At 45.3% G+C, this 21,115-nt stretch overlaps 1 protein-coding gene across 1 annotated transcript in view; it reads left to right on the top strand.

The window, feature by feature from the left end:
- LOC138582408 (cytochrome c oxidase assembly protein COX14-like) overlaps window positions 1–17,854 on the top strand; it is a 49,124-nt gene extending 31,270 nt beyond the window's left edge. Inside the window, exon 2 of the mRNA XM_069653679.1 lies at window positions 17,566–17,854. Within this exon, the coding sequence (XP_069509780.1) occupies window positions 17,566–17,751 (186 nt within the window). The 3' untranslated portion in view covers window positions 17,752–17,854. The remainder of the gene's footprint in view (window positions 1–17,565) is intronic.
- The last annotated feature ends 3,261 nt before the right edge of the window (window positions 17,855–21,115 follow it).

Genomic DNA, 21,115 nt, shown 5'->3' with positions numbered 1-21,115 from the left:
CGGGTAGAGGTGTTAGCCGTCTCTTCTCCGCCTGGGAGACGGTACGAAAGTTGCTGAAGAGGTTCTGCGGCAAATGGTGCAACTTGTAGGGTTCCGGAGCATTTTAAAGTCACTTAAAACAGCTTATCATGGCACATCAGCACAGAGCTCTCAGGAGACACGTCCGCTCTACATAGCGGTTAGCCACGCCCCCCATCAAAACCACCTTCTCCTTTTTAAAAGGTAGTGAACGGTGGTTTACTAGACAAGTCTGAAGCTCGCTTTCCCTGTGAGCCGAAGTGATTGCTGTCAGAAAGACAGTCTTGAGAGTCAACATCCTCAAAAGACATGAATGCAAAGTATCAAATAGAGCTCCCATCAAGAATTTTCAAGCTAAATTTAGATCCCAAACTGGGACGATAAATGGAACAGGTGGGAAAATGTTTGTCAGCCCCTTCAGAAACTGGATGACAATGGGAACTTTAAAATAAGAACCATGTTCCAGCTAGCGCTTAAAGATGGATAACGCCTCCACATATCCCTTTGCAGTGCGAATCTGCAGCCGTTAATGGGTTAAATGTAGTAAGAAAGATAACACTGAAGGTGTATCACAAGAAAAAGGATCAATGTCATTAGTACAGAGCTTTAGTGACTGGCCTTCTGGCCAAAAGCAACACCTCTATTACGTCTTCTGGGATGTCACAATCTCTGTATCTCAACCTCTCAGAAACCAGGCGTGTAGGTTCAGGGTTCTGATTTCTGGGTGGAGAAGACAACCTCTTTCTTGGGTGAGCAAGTCCACTCTTTGAAGAAGGCGGATTGGAGGGCAGATTGACATGTCCAGGAGTCCAGAGCAATCTGGATCGTGGTCTTCCCGTACTTCTTCAACCACTTGATGACATGAGGAATGACTGAGACTGGTGGGAAACGTGTACAGGAGAGGAAATTACCAGTCCACTACGAACACGCCCCACCTCTCCCCAGAGCTCCTCTCTGGAGAAATTACCTGCAGCAGAACAGGTCACGTTTCCTGTTGAAACTGGACATAAACAGATCCACTTGAGGGGTCCCCCAAAGGGAGAAGATCCCTAGAAGTAGTTCCTGACCTAGCTCCTACTCGTGGGAGACTGTGCTCTGCCTGCTCGGAGCATCCACCCATGTGTTCTGTTATCTGTCAGGTGAACGGCGGACATAAATTCCTTCTTGCATTACAAGAGCTGCGTTGCCTCTGTAGTGGTAGTGACCCTACACCTCCTCTCTTGTTGAGGTTGTGCATGCCGACTGTGTTGCCTGTCATTATCAGGACATTCTTCCTCCGTACAGACGGTAGAAAGGCCATCAGCACCAGTCTGATTACCTTCTGCTCTAAAAGGTTTGTGTAGTTTGGACTCTGGTGACCAACAGCCACTGATTGTCAGATCATTTGCATGAGCTCCCCAACCTGTGAGGGCGGCATCTGTAACTACAGTTATCTCCAGCCATGGTAGTCAAAAAGGTTCTACCTTCATCGCATTCTCCTTGCAGGCCCACCGCAGGAGATCCTGCCTGACCTTGCTCTGAATCTGGAGAAGATCCATCATTCTACCTGAGAACTGAGGGATCTCATCCTCAGATGGGCCTCTGGCACAAAGAAAATGCAGGATGCCATGAGACCAAGCAACCTCAGCAAATCAAAGGCTGACAGATGTTGAGCACTCTGAAATTTTTCGCCCATCTGCAAAATGTGTTGAACCCTTACCTTGGGGGAGTGCGGGGGGGCGGGAAGATTTCCTGTGAGGACGAGCCCAGGACAGCTACAATAAATGGAACCTTTTGAGAAGTTGTCATGTGGGATTTCTTGAAATTGAGGGAGAAGGCCAATCTGTGAAGAGTGGCAGGTACTGCCGAGATGTTCCAGAGCTTGTTCCGGAGAATGAGCTCTGATCGGCTAGGTAGGGGTAGATGTGAATCCCTCCCCTCCTTGGATCTGCTGCCACCACCACCACCATCAACTTGGTGAAGACCCTCGGCGGAGGTGAGCCCGAAATGCAGTTTTCGAAACTGAAAGTGCGAGCGGCCAATGGCGAATCTTTGGTAATTCCTGTGCTAGTGATGTATGGGCACATAAATGTAAGCATCATGAAGATTGAATGACACCATGCAATCCTGGAGCTGAAGGGGTTGGAGGATCTACCATAGTTACCATCTTGAACCTGTGCTTTCTGAGGAACTTGTTCAAGCATCTTGAGTCCAAAATGGGTCGGAGTCCCCCATCCTTTTCGGGAATTAAGTATGAGGAGTACCATCTCTGTTTGCTCTCCGCTACAGGTACCCTTTCTATTGCACCTTTCTCTAAGAGGGTGAGAATCTCTTGTAAGATGAGCAGTTCCGGATCCCAAAGGGATTGACTGCTCAGTGGGCAATCTGAAGGCCTTATTGGGAATGGGAGGGAGTAATCATGGGCTATTGTTTGTAGTGCCCAAGCATCGGAAGTAATGCTTTGCCATTCTTCGAAATGCTATGTCAGCCTACCTCCGTCTACTATCCTGTGGACCAAGTCCTCAGAGAGGGTTCGGTGTTGTCTGTTGTGGATGGCAAAGAAGTTTTGGCTGTGTGGAAAGGCTAACCACCACGTCCTCGTCCACCACAAGGAAACCTTCTCTGTCCCCTTTGATAAATCTGGCCTCTTGTCCTTCCAACCAAGGACCAAACCCTCCCACTATGAGAGGTTGTGTGTGCCTGCTGAAGTTGACAAATTGCTGCACTCAGCGATTGATTTATTTATTTTAAACGTATTTATTTAAAAAAAAAAATATTTATTTATTATTTTTTCTGCTGCCTTGGAGGACTGTAGCTTCTCTAATCTCTCATCGGCCTTGGAGCCAAATAGTTGGGAGCCATCAAAGGAAATATCAAGAAGTCTTGTCTGGACATCGGGAGCAAATCCTGATCTGCGCAGCCAAGCAAATCTTCATGAAACAGTACTCACTGCCATCGCCGACTGACATTATCAGCCGAGTTCAAGCCAGACTGTAAATACTGGCACATAGCATCTTTGCCATCCTTGCTGATGAGAAAGCCTTCCCTTTCCTCACCTTCAGGAATGTGCTCTGCGGCCATTGCAGCCACCTCCCACAAAGTAAATGTGTACTGAGCTAAGGCACTCATGGCATTCATGGACTTCAAAGCCCTGCTACTTGCCGAGAACACCCTTTTTCTTAGGGTGTTAAACCTCTTGCTGTCCCTATCCGGAGCGGTCGTAGGGTAGGCAGCTGCTCTCGAGGTAGAGTTGGCCTCCTGAAACACCAGACGTTCCGTAGTAGGATGTTTTGACAAGAACTCTGGATCCACAGCAAAAGGCCCGTATTTATTTATTTAGTTATTTATTTATTTGTTAACTTCTTATTGATTGCCGGAGTAGTGTCCAGTTTCTTCCAATTTTCCAGGGCTCTGTATTTCAGGGCCGTATGGAACAGTAGAACAGGATGCTTTTGGAGGACCTTTATCGAGGATGTCAGTAAGGTCATCCTGCTCAAATGCAGCGACAGGGCTTCTCCAGCCTAGGTACTCTTGTCACTTTACCCATGACTGTTCTATACGAAGCATCTGCATGTGTAGAAGGATCTGGAGTGGCAACATCAACCTCAGGTGAGCTATCTAGCCCACTAGCCTCCTTCATTGAGTCTACAAGGTTCTGTAACCGGGACTCTACTTCTCAGGCACATTTTTTAGTTCCATACTGAGGGCCACATGGAGGAGTATCTTCATCCTCGTCATTGTCCTCAGAAATTGAGCTCGTGGACATAAAATAAATAAATAAAAGGTCCTTCTTGGTTGGGGGTTTGAAACTCTTCAACATATCAGTCAATGGTTTCGACTTTGACAGTCTCTGCGTCGAGGGACTGGAGGGTAGAGACTTGGGCTTCAGTGCATCTCAAACCTTTGAGAGGAAGCTTTGCTGCTTCCTTGCCCAGGCTCAAAGGCGCGCAAGCAGCAGCTTCAACCAACTCCCTGTCGGCCTTACGAGGCGTAATGGGGTCCGAAGCCACCTCTGGTTCTTGTGAATTGGTGGGAGAAGCCGTCTTCTCAAACACTTCCATCATTTGGAGGTGAAAATCCTCTTATTCGGCTTTTGATGCCGACTTACGAGGGAAACGTACTCGTTCCCTATCTGGTGCGGAGTCCAAAGAAGATTAGTCAGTGGGATCGATGTTGCCTCTTCTTCAATTTATGGGAGTCTCACGATGAGTGCCGAGAACCACTTCTCGACTAAGCGTGCGTAGAGTGTTTCGAGTGATTCTATTCCCGCTGAGGTGAAATATCCATCAAGCTACTCTCGTCAGACGACCTCATCTTGGATGGGGTAGTATAAGGAGACTTAGATGGTGGCCTACCAAAGGCTAGCTTCTCCTTCCTCTCCTTCAAGGCTGGTCATTGACTGGCATGAGCCGCAATTATCGACCTTGTGGCCGGTTCCAAGACACCAAAGGCATTTGATGCAGATCAATGATTGACATCTTCGACATGCAGTCAGTACACTTTTTTTAAGCCTGGTCTTCATAGTAGACATTCTTAGAAAATGAGGACAAAAACGCAGTTGAAAATCACTGAGGCAATTCTAAACCGTTCGAAGCATGCTGTGCATGTGCAAAAACTGAACTGCAGCAACAGGCGTAGTGTATGATATTCATACCAGTGTCGACGTCCTGGTCGAGAGCGGGATAGAAGCCATCGAGGGACACTTAGTCTATGATGCACAGTGCCCTCTGTTCTAAAAAGTTTCTGAAGCTGGATATCAATTATCTCAAAGGTGAGGAATAAATGGGTGGACACAATCCATTGGAACAATGTTTATTCACAGTACCATAAGCAGCTGGAATATCCCCCAGTAGGAGGACCAGGCACAGAGTACAATCTATAGCCCTACTTGACCCAAAGAACAGGTGTTGTGATTGCCCCTTACCTGAGAGGTTCCTGTAGTGCCAGATGCATGTCCTTCCTCACAATCCTGTTTCCAGGTAGAGGGTGTCCCGACAACACTGCAGGGTTCTGGGACCTCCATGAACTCGACGTGTAGCCCTCCCCCATCCTCCAACCAACCAGAGGACTGAAGGAGCCTCATACACCAACAGGGGTGGCCCCAGACTTGGCCTTGGGACGTGTGCTAGCCCCGATGAGAGGGCTCCTGCATTTTGGCACCCAGCCAGGTTGGTCCGCGCCCCATTGCCACCAAGCGTATCCGCACCGAAAACCTTGCAGACCCTTTAGCCAGGGTGATGCCAAATAAAGCAAGGCTGAACATCAACATCAGTCCCCAGCTTCTGACGGGAGGCAGTATGCCAAACTGCAAAGTGGTGACAGCGACGGCCAGGAAACCAGGGAACTCCTGGCCACAGCGGAGGCCTTGCTAAAACGGGAAGAAAGCTGACAAGGCACTCGACATACATGGAGCAGGAGCATTTCCCAAAGTACTGCCTGGGGAAACCAGAACGCAATCATCTAATCGCTGGTCTTGCAATATGCAGAGGCAATGTTGCTAAAGCGAAAAGCCAGGAATGAGAGTCGGACACAAAGGGTTCATAGTTTTGGTCAAAGACCCTTAATAAAATAAAAAGGAGTTGGGAAAAGGCCTCTCTGTCCCTGTTCTAGAGGTGTTTCCCTACCTAAAACTAAGGATCTGTCAGTGGTCAGAATGTCTAAAATAAAGCGTCCTGTGTCCAAAGTAGTATTCTGGTCCTCACATTCTAGTAAAACAACTCTCGGATGAAAATAAATGTCTTTGACCTTTTGTGGTGAATAATTGTTCAAAAAGGAAATGCGTAACTTTTAACACACGTTCCAAAAGGATAGAGCTCCTGGTTCCAGAACGTGGTTCCCATCCCCTGGATTTCTCTTCTTCCTTGTTTGTCTTTAGGAATATTAGTTGCTTGAATCTCTCTTGTGCAATAACACAACCAGAACAAAATAACTTGCTTTCGATCTTTGTCTTGCTAGGACACCTGGTGGACTCTCCTGACAGGCTTTTCCTGTCCTCTTGCATTTTCACAACCTTTTCCTCATGTACTTTTACCAGGACCTCTTGTCTTTCTCTTAGACATTGTTCATCTTGACTATGACTGTGATACCTTCCTGCCAGGGCTTGTACACGTACACATATACATGACTTGTATCCATCTGGTACACTCTACTGCCAGTGTTCCTTTATGAACGTACTTGCAATTTCCTCCCCTGCCAGCTCTTTTCATTCAAGTCAACACTTGCAATTTGCCTGGTTTATCATCCTGCCAGGGCCTTTCTGGCGTGGGCTTTGCTCCTACCTCCAAGTTTGATAGTTCACATTTTCTACTCTTCCATCTGCCTGGTATATTATTCTGTCAGGGCTTTTCATGTCTATATTTTGTATACATTTACACACTTGAAAGTTTCTTATTGTGGTTTGGTTTTTCCCTTTATAGAGATTCTCATGAGCTTGCTCGCTTTTGTGTGCTTTATTACCAAATGCGTGCACTTGGCATAATTGTCCATATGCCCCGTGTCCTGCTTCCCTTAAGAGGACTCGCCGGTTCTTCGTGATATTCTGTGTTTCTCACTGTAAGCCTGCAGCGTGCGTTCGGCGTCTTCTCCTTGTTCGCAGCCTCAGCTTCTTGGCTTCTTGCACGGTCCCAGCTGGGCTTCTCAGTGGCATCTCTGCCTTTGACATGGTGGAGGCTTCCCTATAACGCCTGCAAACGCCCAGAAGTCTTCTGTTGGCTTCTGGTGTCCCTGCAGCGTGTTCTTGCTTCTGGACAGCTCTTCTTCTCCCACATGAGTCGGTTGGCTCCACGTAGTCCTCTCTCGTCTCACGGGCCGTCGATCGATCTCGAGAGACGGCCTTCTCTAGCTGGTACCACGCTGCAGTCAGCTGTTGCCTTTGTTTAAATCTCCTGGCTACAGCATTGCTTGCACTCGTGGCCTTCATTGCTCCACATTGCTTCGACTCATCTTCATTGTCTCTGTATTTTGGCGTTTATGGGAATGGAAGTCCATTACTGACGGCTTGTATATAGATACCAGATCATTGTCTTCAATGATTTTTAAGGGTAAGTCAATTCTGGAGGATTTGTAGGTAGAGCCGGAAAAGAGGTTTCCTTGAGTTCTAAAAGGCAGACTAGATTTTGATGGTTTGCCTTAAGATTTTATAAAGCGATGTTCATTACTCTTTCTAGCTAGACAAGGGGAGACATGACAATCTGCATGAAGGCACTGGGCATGGATAGGGATATCTTCTGAATAATAAGGGGGATACCATGCCTCATCTGATGATACCATGACACACTCCTGGAAGTTATCCTATGCCCTCCCCCTCCGCCCCCCCGCACCCTCCTCCTATATTGCCACCCTCAGGATCCAGTAGCATCTGTTGTCCCCTGGCCACCTGGGGAGAGGTCATCGGATTCATCACACAGCACAAATGGAAGGAAGTGCTCTGCGACAAGTTGTGTACAATGCCTCATCTGATATCCTGTTCAAACTTGAAAGAAAGGGCATGTGCTACTCTTCCCCCTGGAGAGGATACAACTTGGCAGGAAACAGGGGACCAAGACAGTCATGCCATCCACACAGGATCACTTCCTTGACCCCAATCAATCAGGGAAGACTGGTCTACAGCAGCACTCCAAACCAAGGGTGCGGGGGGGAGAACCCTGCCAGCACTATTCGTGGGGGGCGAGGGGGTCCAGCCATGCAAAACTCTTTGAATAATTTGTCTTTTTTTTTGTTCCATACTGTGAGCCACCTCAACCAAAACAGAGAGAACAGTCTATATTTAGGCATTCCTGTTAGCTTCTCCCCCGGACCCAGGGGAATCTGACAAAGGTGATCAAGAGTGGGAAGACTCCAGAGAGTGAGGAGAGGCTCAAAGCTTCCCCCATTCAACCACTCTCCTCCAGAACAGCTCATTTAAACAGCTCATTTAAACATCTGCAATCATTCAGGTAAATCATAAACCCTCTATAATCCATTCCCCCTAAACACCCTGTTAATTCATGATAAGCGGAGAGCGTTTGACTGAGGGCGATGAATCAGGAAATGGGAGAATCACCTGAGAAGGGAAACTCCAGACATCGTGTTTGGAGCACATAAACAGCCTGGTAGAGGTCTGCTTCGGTAACCAGGGCAACCAGCCGAAGCAACGTGGGTCGTTACCCTGGCAAGAGATACTGCAACATACAAGTTACACCCAAAGACCTCCCCTAGCTCCTAACCCATGCCCTGTTGCAACTGGGGCTAAGACACGGTTGGGAAGTGGCGCATACATGGGACAGTAGCCCCAGCTATGCTGAGATTCCGCTAGCGTCCTAAGTGATGTGAGTATACACCTGCACCAGGGCACCGCCCCCGTAGCATGCAGGAGCACGGCCCCAGGATCCCTCAACCCGGGAACCCTTTGCTCTGAAAGGATCACGGGAGCCATGACCCGCCGAGGACACGTGGGGCTGCAGCGCGGCCGGCCCGGAGCCAGGCAAACGGCAGTGCTACCTCTGCTATGGTAGAAGAGAAAGAAGTGGAGACTTATGGAAGGTAGGTTCTTACCCGAAGCACACATTATTTTTTATGGTGTTTGTGGGAGGTGGGGGGTGAGGAGGAGGAGAGGGTGGCGGGGGGCTCTTTCCCCAGGGAGGGGTGGGCCACAGGAAGGGAAATAATAGAAATTATCTCTACTGGGATGATGAAGAAGCACATGGAGGTAATGGGTTCTATGTGATTCCATCGAGTAAGTACTGTGATGAAGAAGATTAGGAGTAATGAAGATTACCGGTAAGTAACCTGCTCCTTTACTTTGTGGTTTTCTAATTCAACTCTTAGGCTGACTTTTCTTTATTTTCTTTTTAGGTACACACATACACACAAAAAAAAGTCCACTTACAAGAGATGAACTAGAACTCTCTAATTGGGGCAGACTGAATCGCTGCGTACCTGTAAAATGATATGTTTAAAATAATACTTTCTAACTTCACTTCCAAAACCTGTAACCATACACGTTATGACCACTCAATGAAAAGGTACTGGATACCATTTGTCTTGGCTAGCTGTGTAGAGAAATCACAATTTTAATAGCCAAAAGGAGGTATGTGGTTTGTAACTGGTTGCAAGTAAGTTTATCACTTCTATGGGGATGCTATTTAGCGATCACCCCACACGCCAGTTAGCCCAAACTGCGCGATAACCCTTGGAAGTTCGGGTATCCCAGGATTCTCTGAAGAAGCTGGTGCCGAAAGTCCTTTACCATGCCAGGAACCCGTGAAATGTTCCACACTACTAACTCGAGGGAACCTTGAAGCAACTTGTTGTGTTTGTTGCTATGTTTCCTCACAACTATGTGAATGAGTAAGGGCACCATCATGGACATTTCCAACAGGGCTGGGTATTGTGCCTAAAACAGCCAAAGAGGGGTCACCGGAATCACACTATGACCTCTAATTCCTCAAACACTTCAGTCTTGGTATAGGTAGGAATGGGGGGTGGGGATGCATATACCTTGATTCCTACCCAGTTCTCTTAGCATACACCCCCAGGCCACTGGCTCCATTCTCCATTTGCAGGACCTTGGCAGTGGAGAATTGAGCAACAACAGAGAGGTCTCCCTCTAAGGCCCCCCCCCTAATATATCTTGTCTGTGGCACAATAATGGATATAACTTCGAGTCACTGGAGTCGAGAATGTGTCTGAAATTCCAGCCGGCCACATTGTTTAACCTGGGAATATATTCTGTCGAAAGCACAACATGACTGTTCTTTCTCCATGTCTGATAATGCGCACAAGCAGCTCCTCCCTCCCCTTTTTGTTGACTTACTGTACAGCTGAGTTTTTGTGCATTCTCAGAAGAAAACGGTTCACATGATCCTGACCAGACTCATTGGACCATAGGACCTTGACAATCAACTCCAGACAGTTGATGTGAAGTTCCTTCTCCCAGGAATTAATTTTCCCCATTTGTTCGACTATCCCGCAGCAAGACCCTACTCCGGCAGTATGACATCTGATTCTATGGTAAGCTCTGGGGACATGTAAAGATCTCTTTGCCCATCCAAGCCTACATATGATTTAGCCATCATTGGAGTTCTTCCATTAAATCTGCAGAGAGGCACATGCTTCCAGAGGTGAAGGGCATTCAACCTCTGCAGTGCCCAATCTTGAAGCAGGCCTGGAACATTTGCTTGAATTAATGCAGAAAACGGACCCAATAGCAAGCCAGCATTTTCAAATGACTAATTTGGGCTGCCAGAATCTGATCTCCTCCCTTATGGACTTGATCTTGGACAGGGTAGGTGCAGTGATGCCAAATGTTCCTCTGCAAAACATGCCAGGGAGTAAGACTGGACCTTTTCCAATGTATTACAAAGCCCATACTCTAAGAGTCGACAAACCACTGAGTGTTCGGAATGGTGGAGATCAATAGAATGCCGCCCCACCGAGTGCTCCAGATAAGATTTTGAGGTGGGAGTATTTTACTCCCCATTTTTAAACTTTTAAGAGTAAGTGAGCTTTCTCCTTTGCAAGAGTGTAAAAAGTATGTGACATTTAGCCGACGTGTGCAAAGTGTTAAAACTGTATGGAAATCATTACCATGCAGCAGCTTTCTGCATTGTGACAGAAAAGCAGTATTCTCTCACAGTTAACCTATAAATCACATGGTGCAGTGGCACAAACGCCCTCTCACAAATGGAACAGATGAGCACTAACATTCTGAGTTTCCCTTGCATACAAAGCAAGGGTACACCAGCAGTATATGCTTTTTAGGTTTTTTGCTCACACAGAGCAGGTCCGCTTGAGTATAAAACGTGCAGACTTCCCCCACAACAACAAAAAAGGGGAATCGGGGAAACCCCAATGCAAGCTTTAATCACATAGAACAGGTGGAGATCCGTGCATGCTGTAAAGCAAGGGTAGAAGATTCCCACACAGAGAACAGATCCGGAATGTGTCTCTGCAATAGAAGCTCTTCTCGTTATAAGGTAGCCTTCAGTAGTGCGCACACCACTCCTATTATAGAAAAGGTATACCATGGATCTCAGTAGATCATGCTTTTCTCACATAGAACAGCAATGTTGTATGTCTCAACAATACAAGATTACAAAACTTGGAACAGATACATTGTGGGTCACAACAGGCGATATTCCACTTGCATAGAAAAGGAACTGCATGGAATGGAGAAGTGCATGCACCCCCACACTGAAGCGGTAAATTAAGGGCCTCCCCACAGCAGTGCAAGCTAGACACACATATAACTGGAACATCATAGGACTCAGCAGTCCAAATTTCTGCCACAAAGCACATGCCCAGCAGGTGCCTCATCAATACAGCAGTGGGTTAATCGCCCACATAGAACAGGAACAGTTCATTGCCTCAGCAGTGCAAGATCCTCAAAGGTAGAACTAACGTAACATTGATAGCTGTTGGGTAAGTATTGGTGCAGTCACACTGTGTGATACTACACAAGATGTATCTGCTTGGTATTAGGTAACCCACCTTTTGGTATAGGTCTGTACTACACAAGTTGGGAGTGTGACTGAGCAGCCAAGCCTATCTCAAGAGGTGTACACGTGAGCTGTACAGATTAAATTAGTCAATACAAGTAACACACTCAAGGTTTCAGTTCTAAATATATATTTATTTGCCCATCAAGTTTTAGTAAAGTATTCTTTAAAAAGGCAATTGTTTGTAACAGTGGAGCAAACTTTTGAATCACTTTGCAACAGTCAATACATTTGATGAATACACTTTGGTTATGTTTAATACGTTTCTCCTACACCCTGAAGTGACTTCAATAACAAGGATAGTATTGCATTTATCATAAACACCAATATACTTTGTAGACTCTTAGTTTCAGGCAGGAAGGGTTAAGGAAAATAGAAAGGTTAGAGCATACCTTCTTATAACAGGAAGACACTTTAAAGCCTCTAATGAAATCTAGGTAAGCCTTTGCCAGCAGTAAAGTGTTCAACAAATTACAACAGATTAAGGGACAAGCAATGCAGATTAGAAGGGTGCCTTTAGGGATCCAGAAGTCTAACGTTCTGATGCACTTCTTGGATACAGTCTTCCACAAAGTCAGCTAGTTGAAAGAAAATCACTGAAGGAACACAAGCTATTAAGCTTGAGCAAGGGGAGTTGAAATCAACTCGGAGTTAAGCAAGTGCAATTCTCAAGTGAGAAAGCACGATTTAAGGCAAAAAGGTAAGTACCCCAAGCCCAAAAAGTACTTCTGGTTTGAAGAAAGTGGTCCAGCTAGATTCCTTCTTGCTACAGCCAAGCAGACCCTGGTTCTTGAGCCTCAGTCGTGGGGACAAGAGTGAGGACATCTCGAGGGCTCCTGCTGCAGTACTCGGGGAAAGGACTTTGTCGCTACGGGTTTCCTTCGATTCAGCGGTTCTACTGTGTTTTAGCTCCTCACAAACAGCACTGATGCAGAACGAATATCTCTGGTTGGACCTTCCTTCCTCCCTCAGTGCTGGACTCTAGTGAGTGGGGTTCTGGATTTCCTGCTTCTGGACTGTCCTTAGGAGGCTCCTGGAGCTTTTGGCCGGATTTGTCCACGCACGACGTTGCACTCCGTTATGGACACTCAACCCCTGGCATTGGGCTTCTGCAAGACTGGAGAGGCACAGCAAGTCGGGTATTGCGCCAAAGTGGAATTCATCACGGGCTAGTTGGTCCCACCAGCCCAGGAGAGAAGTCGTTCCACCCGGAGCTTCTCTGTTGAGGTGAAAAAGGAGATCAGCACAGCAGCAGGGCTTCACCGGGCAATTCAAGATCCAGGAGGTTGCAGCGGGCTTCTCTTCACGATTTCTTCTTCGGATGTTTCTTCAGTGGTGGACTCTACCTCTAGTCCCAAAACCCTTGCCTTTTAAGAAAATTTTCCATTCATTCACAGCCTAGGCTGTCAATCACACACCAGGGTGGCTGTCTTGACAGGACAGCCAGCCGGCCAATCCGGAGTGGTTTCGCTCAGGCATTTCTAGAGACTAGGGACGGGGGAGTTTCGGGACCCTCCCTCACTTCCTGCCTTTCCAGACACACTGGAGCCAGGGGCAGGGTTCAGGGCTGAAGCCGGCCAAAGGCAAAACGCACAAAAGGCTCAATCTGTCTCAACACACAGAAAATGGTTAAAAAATAAAACTGGCCATTTTGACAAAATGGACACCTATGGGTGCTGTACTGCAACTGAGGATTCAGCCTGCGGTAGAAAAGCACACTGGTAGTAAACATTAAACCACTGCCACATCCATTTAAAGTAGTGAGGGTAAAAAAAAAAGTTACATGAGAAAGTAGGATAAGGGGCTACTAGGTTACCCCCCCCCCCCCCCCACCCCGGACTTCACATAAGCTAGTGTGTGCTGGACCTACAAAGAAAAGAAAGGTAAGTTCAATTTCACCGTACTATTCTTGGGAACTGTAGTTCACCCAAGAACGGGTATTTTAACCTTAAGAGAAATAAAAAAGGATTTCATAGTGATACTGCACTGAAGGTCCAAAAACAGTGAAAACATAAAATCCTGGTCAGGAAAAACACAAGAGGGAGTGAGAAAACCACTCACTCACAAATTAAAATAAAAAAGTCATAAGTCCAGCAAAAGAGCTGGGGCTCTCTAAGGTGTGAGGAAATTAGCACAGAAATGAGAATTCTCTCTAACAATAGCAACCAGTCAAAATGCGCACGCTAACTCGCATCAGAAAAGCTTTACAGTAGCAGTAGGAATTCAGTAAACCATAATTAGAAGGAATTCAGCCATAGAAAACCACATTATTTCCATACCAAATCCCAGCCACTCTACGGCTAGTTCAGTTCCAAAAACGTGTTGCAGAAGGGGATGTTAATATAATACAGAGTGATAAGTTACTTAGTATGCCTTTCGTTATTTCTCTGAGGTCTGGCAAGTCAAGTAAAGCAAACATGAATTGTATTGTGTGTTTTGAGGTTCAATAGCAGAATAGTCTTTTGATGATTATTGAAAATCCTCATTGCCTGGAACTAGTACTACCTAATGTTATGGTACAATAGTGTAGAGATTTAAGGACTTCATGCTAAATTCCATATCTAATCTCATGGTCAAATTTTAGCTGGACAGAGTTGATGATTTGTTATTTAGATAGCGCATAGCGCTTTTGCTAAAGTGCTTTACATAGAACATATTTACATACAACCATCACCCAACCAAATTTGGTAATCAATTATCGACCTTGGAAGGATGAAAGGATGAGTTGGCCTTGCTGGGATTCGAACCCGCGACCTGCATATGACAAACAGATTGCAGCAGTGAGTGCTCAACCAACTGATTTATCTTACCGGCTAACATCCTACAGAGGTCAGTACACTGATTTTCGACTGGGATATAATAATCGCAGTGCCTAGAAGTTCGACAAACCATGCATGAAGATCTACTTAAAGAAGTTAAATATCTGTCTGGATTATCACTACAGGGACAGGTTTTGCTGAGTTTATATTTTAATTACAAATGTAACTGTTTCATGCACTTTACGCAGAGTGAGGTTTTGGAGGTTTTAATTGTTGTCTTCAAGATTTGACAGAGGCTGTGACTCCTGTGATTGGTGTAATGACAATTGCTCACTCTTGAACAAGAACTATGCTTCCACTGACCATTTATAGTAATGTACCCAATTGACTGCAAGTTAAGGTTGAATGGATGTAAACTAGACCTTGCATACTCATTGTTTTGCACCGTTTTTATAATTGGGGTGTAAATGAAATTATAAGAGCACACATTTGCCTCTGAAGGAGTGTAAAAAGTATGCAAAAGGCAAGCGAAACATGAGAAAACTTGAATATTAATAGTACCTATTAGAAACAACTGTTGTTCAGCAATGGTGTCTGGTTTCAAACTATGTATTCTATTTGTGGGAAACCTTCTACGCAGTGTGTATGAACACACCGTATAGATGCATCTTGATGATAAATGACCACTCCACAGCACATGAACTTTGAAAAGTATTGTGTGCAATACTGGTTTACTTTCACTGAAAAAAAAGCATAATTTGTTACAAAAGATAATTCTCAGTTGTAACTCAATTTTCCATCTTATTAATGATATGATCCTATAGTGCTACGAAAACAAATCTGCACAATGCTTCTGTTTGCTCCATGAGCATTTAGACACAAAACGCAGCTGAAGCTGAACATAAAGAAACCATTCCTTATATCACGGTGTGCGGTTTCTTTCTGATAGACTTCAGAGAAAAAAGTGTCTGTTTGAGAGGCTGGTCTGCTATTACATCCATGTAGATAAAAATCAAAAGAAGCGTTCTGGTTTCTGTTAAGTAACCTGACCTTTACACTGCCCTCTGCTCTAAACTGGTGCATATCCTTACGCAGGAAAAGACTAAAGATGGCGTATTTACAGGATTTTAATGCGTAAAAAGTCCTGGTACTACGCTTATCTGGAAGCATGCTCGCACCACTAGATTTATAATTTTGTTGTAGCACCAAGAGGCTGATGTCAGACTGAATGGGACGGGAAAAAAATCAACATTTCCTGCATCAAAAAATGGAGGAAATTTTGATAGGGCTCCATGGAAAGGAATTGTCCGGTATGCATGTTGGCGGTCCAGTCTGGTCATTCACTCCCACAAAATTGTTGACATCTCTGCGATTGATCACTGGCTGCACCCCAGGTTTTTTGTAATAAGAGAGCTATCACTAAAGTGTCTCTGTGAATCTGTACTATGTCTCATTTTTTCCAACTTTAATACATCGTGATGAACTAATAGAGAATGTTCATGGTGGAAAAAAGAATAGGCATGGGATGGCGGGGGGGGGGATGTGTATCAGAAGGGGATTGTGTTAAAAAAAAGAATGCAAAACCATTGCATGGTCTGTAGAATACCGGGATTGTGAGTTATACTTAGTAGGAGTGGGAAAAAAGCAGCAAGCTTGCCCCACCCACTCTCGCTTTTCCCTGGAATGAAATCTGAAATTAAGGAGCACTAAAGAGTCAATAGTCATAACCTTGTTGCTTTAAACACATAATGGTGTATTTGATCACAAAATATTAGAAAACATATAGCCAGCCAACACGTGTTTCGAGCTGTGCTTCAACAAATGACATGCGATAAATGCATCCAAATAAATTCTGAATTTTAATGATTGATTTTCAGAGTTCTGGTGGCTGCTAGACCTTTTTGTGCATTTTTAGGAACTTTGGGTTTTACCCTAAATTACCCAATGTTAATCCAGGGTAGGACCAGGGTAATCCAGATGTGGACCCCTTGCTCACTCTGCTTAGAAAGTCACAGCTTCACCTCACTGATGAGGCCCGAATAGGCTGCAACACGTCTGGGGTTGCTGTTGGTACTCTTGTTCAGAGGAGAATTGCCTAGCATTTTCGGTGGTGGACTGCCCTTGTGGGTGGGACAAAGAGTCATATACAAATGGATATTTCTTCTCTGTGAAAGGCACAGTGAGCTAAAACGAGGATGTAGACCCTCGCAAGTGAGCACCTTCCCATAGGACAGGTTATTTGGCCGTGTTCGTTCTCTGTAGAGGGGCTCACAGACCTTTTGTGCTTCGTTGGAAACGCAGACTATGCGATTGTCTATATGGAAAGCGCGGTCTGTTGCACCAACCTCTTTTGATTAGGGGAAAAAAAATGTGGTGGATTATTAAGCGCCTGCTGGTTAAAATCTTGAGTGCTTGATGAGCCTGACTGGGGAATTTGCCTATTCAAAAACACACCATCTGAAGACTCTTTCGGGGGTTGTCCAAGGCCCACATACTATGTTGAATGATCTTGTCCTCCAATAAGAAGGCTGGCCTCTGTCTGGTTCTCTAGCTGCCATGTCAGCTAACTTGATCGCGAAGGCTAATAATACACTTTTACTATGTTCTGTTGTTAATTTAGAATGAACATTGCCTAAGAAACAAATTGTTCTCTGGACCCACGCTCTGAGGGGGAAAGGGTCCACCCTTCCCCCCTCTCACCAGAACATCCTCCGCCAAATGAAATGTCCCGACGCATCCTGAACTTTAACTTAACTTGACGTGACGAGAGGGGCCTGTTCATTGGGTATTCTACCTGTATTTTATTCTTTTCCACCTTCTCAAGAGTTGTGTGTAATCTTGAGTCCATATATCTTGCCACATGAGCCAAAGGAGTCCATTCCCTGGTTCTGGGTTGTGTCATCTCGGCGGGATCAAACAGCGGGTTTCATTGGCTATCTAAAACCCCCTTGGTGACCTCAAGTGCTTCTTGCACAGGGGAAGCATGTTCCTCGGGTTTATTGGAGGCAGAGGTATATGTATGCTGATTTTCATTCTCTGAAACAAGCGGTAAAGGAATATTCTGCAAAATCCCAGCCACTGTGTCTTGACCTAGGATTGTCCTGATATGGGTAAAGAGCCATGTCTCCTGCATTGCCATGATTCAAACGTGATTGTAGGCTACAAGCAGATATCTGAAGGGACTGCTTTACCCCATGAGCTTTTGCTTGAGTAATATCTGTTACTGTTGGGGAAGCTGAGGCTGCCCAGAGACACTAGGCTGTTGTTAGTGGCTTTAAAGTGTTTTCTTCCTTGCTAAGTTAAATCAACTGGTTTCTTTTGATTTTTTTCAGGGAGCAGTAATGCCGTCTTCCAAGCGCCTGGCAGACATAGGCTACAAGGCCTTCTCTGGCTCAATGATGCTACTGACCCTCTATGGTGGGTACCTGTGCAGTGTACGAGCATACCGTTACTTCCAGCGCAGAGATATGATCAAGCAGGCGGCCGAGAACCAAACCAGTGAAGTGCTGAAGGACTAGACGTGGCTCCTGTGATCAGCCCTGCGTGTTACTGGGTCCTACCAAGAGCCCCGATGTGTCCTGCCGCCTGAATGGATTTTGCTCCTGGCCCTCATGTATCCAAGGCCCACTTAGAATAACCTCTGCCCTTCCCAATACTTGCAGCCAGTTTGCTCTGTTAAAGCTGTGCACAATTAAGGATTGAGTTATGGAGATTATACTTACTTGAAGTTGCAGCTGTGCAAATTAAAGCAAGTTACTTCTACACGTTATGATCTTGTTTGTATTGTCAAATGCCCCATGGATAGTAGATCTGTGACACTTGTAATGGATTTGGTGAATAAGAGCAATATATTGTATCCAAAAGTGAGAGGCAGCAGGGCTGATCCATTCCTGCCTTATTTCTCTCGGCACCAATCGCCACTGTTTATAGTTTGGCACAGTAAATCTCCTGGGTTGTGTTAACGTTACTGTACTCTCTCTTGTTTCACTAAGCAGTTCCATCGTGACGCTTATTGAGGGTGAGGTTTTGAGAACACATCAAAATCTCTCTCCCTCTCCTCTGCGACACTGTCAAGGATTCTGCCACAGTTCCTATGCTACGTCAAATCAAATGGTGGTAAAGTGCACAGGCTCTTGTCTCATGATCGTCTTAGAGATGGATGTCCTTCTCCCGGGACACTTGGGAGACACAAGTGGTGTGCACCTTTTCTTCCCTGGACTGCTGCAGTCTGTTCAGCTGATTAAAGCTCAGTCATGGTCCAGGTTCCTTCAGCTGTAGAAGCCTCAAAGCACCGCACTGAGATATTGGATCTGCAACACACATTTCCGGTGTTATGTTTAGAGTCTTGTGTTTTCTATTTTAACTTGGATGACTTTGCAGCTTCTGTGTTATGCTGAAGCCCGGGTTAGTAATCGTCATAGCTCCAAGCCCTAGTCTGCCTCATTACAGCTCTTGCCGAGTAGGTGGCGGCTCCATAACAGGTATCCATCCCCTCCCTTTATTTATAGAAGGAAAGCAGTTCTTAATGCTCGACATCCTTGTTCTGTTTATACATTTATTTTACTTGCCTCCTTACCATCTGGGCATAAAGAGGTTACTTCCTGACCAATCATTCTGGCATACCCAAGCCACATCCACATCCGGGGGTTCCTGGGATACTGATGAGGACAACTAGAATTGGGGTAATCTCTCCACATCAGTCATCCACATTGCAATCTTTGCAGAATGAGGATGTACAAAGCCAAGCCTCACACATAAAAACAAGTGGATTGGAGATTTTCATAAATATGCTGCCAGTTCAGGAGTAGACAGCATACAATACACTTGTCCCACAGCTTGTGCACAGAGTTACCTCTATCTGAAGTTGCAATGATGTATAAAGATATCAAGAGATGGCGAAGGCCGAGCCTTGGTGTCCTCAGCCAAGCAAGAAACCTACTGCTATAAGATGCTTGGAGCTCCTTTGAACAAGACGGGTCCAATAAACCAGTAGCCTGGTAAGAAGTGGATATTGCCAGTTCAGTTTGATTGGTCTTCTAAAAATTAAACTGAAAGCTTTACCCCTTATTTAGATTCACCAAACGTCTGGCAGTATATCTGGAAGATTAGGAATGGCTGTGTTCATCTCATACTTGAGTGCATTGGACTCATGGGGAATTCAGAGGTTTTGTGTGGGTGGTAATCACATTTTTTGTTGTAAAGCAGAGGACTGTCCCCCCCCCCTTGCCCCCAAACTTAGAATCCTCTGGTGGCGTAAAGTGGTGATAAATTCTTTACCACTACTTTGCTTCCATTTTTTTTACAGCAGCACCATATTTGTAATGCGACCCAATGGTAAATCCACCAGGATCCCGGCAAACTGTTTTACCGTTACTAGCACTGTCTTGCAGAATTACTGCTGGATTATGAGTGCCAGTAAGGGTGGTCAATCCACATTCCATGGAGTCAATAGGACTCCATGAGGGATTTACTGGTATTACCGGCACTGGTAATACCGCTTACTTTTGCTGATAGGGTGTCAGAATTACCTCCAGCTCTTAACTGGAGCTAATTTTTCTAGCCCATCAGCAAACGTCCACTTTGCTGGTGCACAAACGTGCAGGTATACTGTAATACTTGCATGTTAATTCCACACCGGCAAAGTCGTAATGAGGCCCAATGTCTTTTAAATCTAATGGTAACAGTTTTAGGTTTAACAGATGGGCCAGGCCACAGCATGAAACAATCACAAAAAATCTAACCAGTGGACCGTAGAGCTTCTCATTTCCCAATCCTTTTACCTGAAGTAATGGTGATCAAAATACATGTTTTCCAATAAGAAAGTAAGGGACTCCAAAGAGGTTTTCTGAATACACTTCAAAACTATCAACAGGTGAGAAGGTGGGACAGGGGAGTGAAGCCCGCTCATGATCAGCCTACTTGCCAGCAAATTGTCTTTTTGACCTCACAGTACCACATTTCCAAAAGTAAAAAATCAATCAAAAACCTCACATGTTGACCACAAATTCATGTTGACACAATAGTTCAGGTGATGATTCTGATCACACCAACCAAAGGAATGATTCCAATGGCTCAAAAACCACCCAAATGTACAGCCTTTTGGTCTTTTGAATTTCCATGTCAACAGGAGCTTAAATGTCCAACCTCCATTGCAAGACCACCTGGCCAGGCAATGTTTTTGCAGAAATGAGTAGAGCAGAAACGCATACCATAGGTGACATTGAATTATAGAAAGCCACACCATGCCAACTACAGCAGGCGTCTGAAGGATCAGAAAGCAGGGGGTAAAAAGGGTCACGAGAGAACCTCTGCGCGACTGGTTTTGTTTTTTTCGAAGGGATGTTGGTCAGCAGGGGAATCGGAGAAAGCGAAAAGATGTGATGCCAGTGATGAGTGACAGGACATCCAACTTTCAGATTTCAGATGCCCAGGGACTCTGAGAAAAACACAGGCCAGTGGTGAGCAGTTGGTGAACGTATCCACAGTCAGCACTCTGAAATGGAGAAAAAATGCCCAAAAAACTATTGGGGATAAAGAGTAATTGATGGGTATATGGCATCATTGCCAAGTTTCTACTCTCCTTATGGAAGTTATAGTTTGTGTTCCATTGACGGGGCTTATAGCGGGGGGGAATGACAAGCTCGTAGCTACAAGCCAGGTATAAAATGCCACTTGCCACCTCAACTCTTCTCATGCATAAACGACAGAGTTTCTTACTTGCAAAGAGTCAATTATCACTCGCCATTGGCTAGTGGCCGAGTACACACTTGGGGGACTGCTCATAGCATCACTGAGAACATCAAACATCTGTTCATGGATTGTCCTGGCTTGCATCTTGAACAGGTTTCTTCTATAAAATGGTGGGTACAATTAAAAACTTTG

This window comes from Ambystoma mexicanum, chromosome 3q (genome assembly GCF_040938575.1).
Source record: "Ambystoma mexicanum isolate Mex_15411 chromosome 3q, UKY_AmexF1_1, whole genome shotgun sequence".
NCBI classification, from domain to species: domain Eukaryota; kingdom Metazoa; phylum Chordata; class Amphibia; order Caudata; family Ambystomatidae; genus Ambystoma; species Ambystoma mexicanum.
This window is presented reverse-complemented; position numbering and strand designations above follow the sequence as displayed.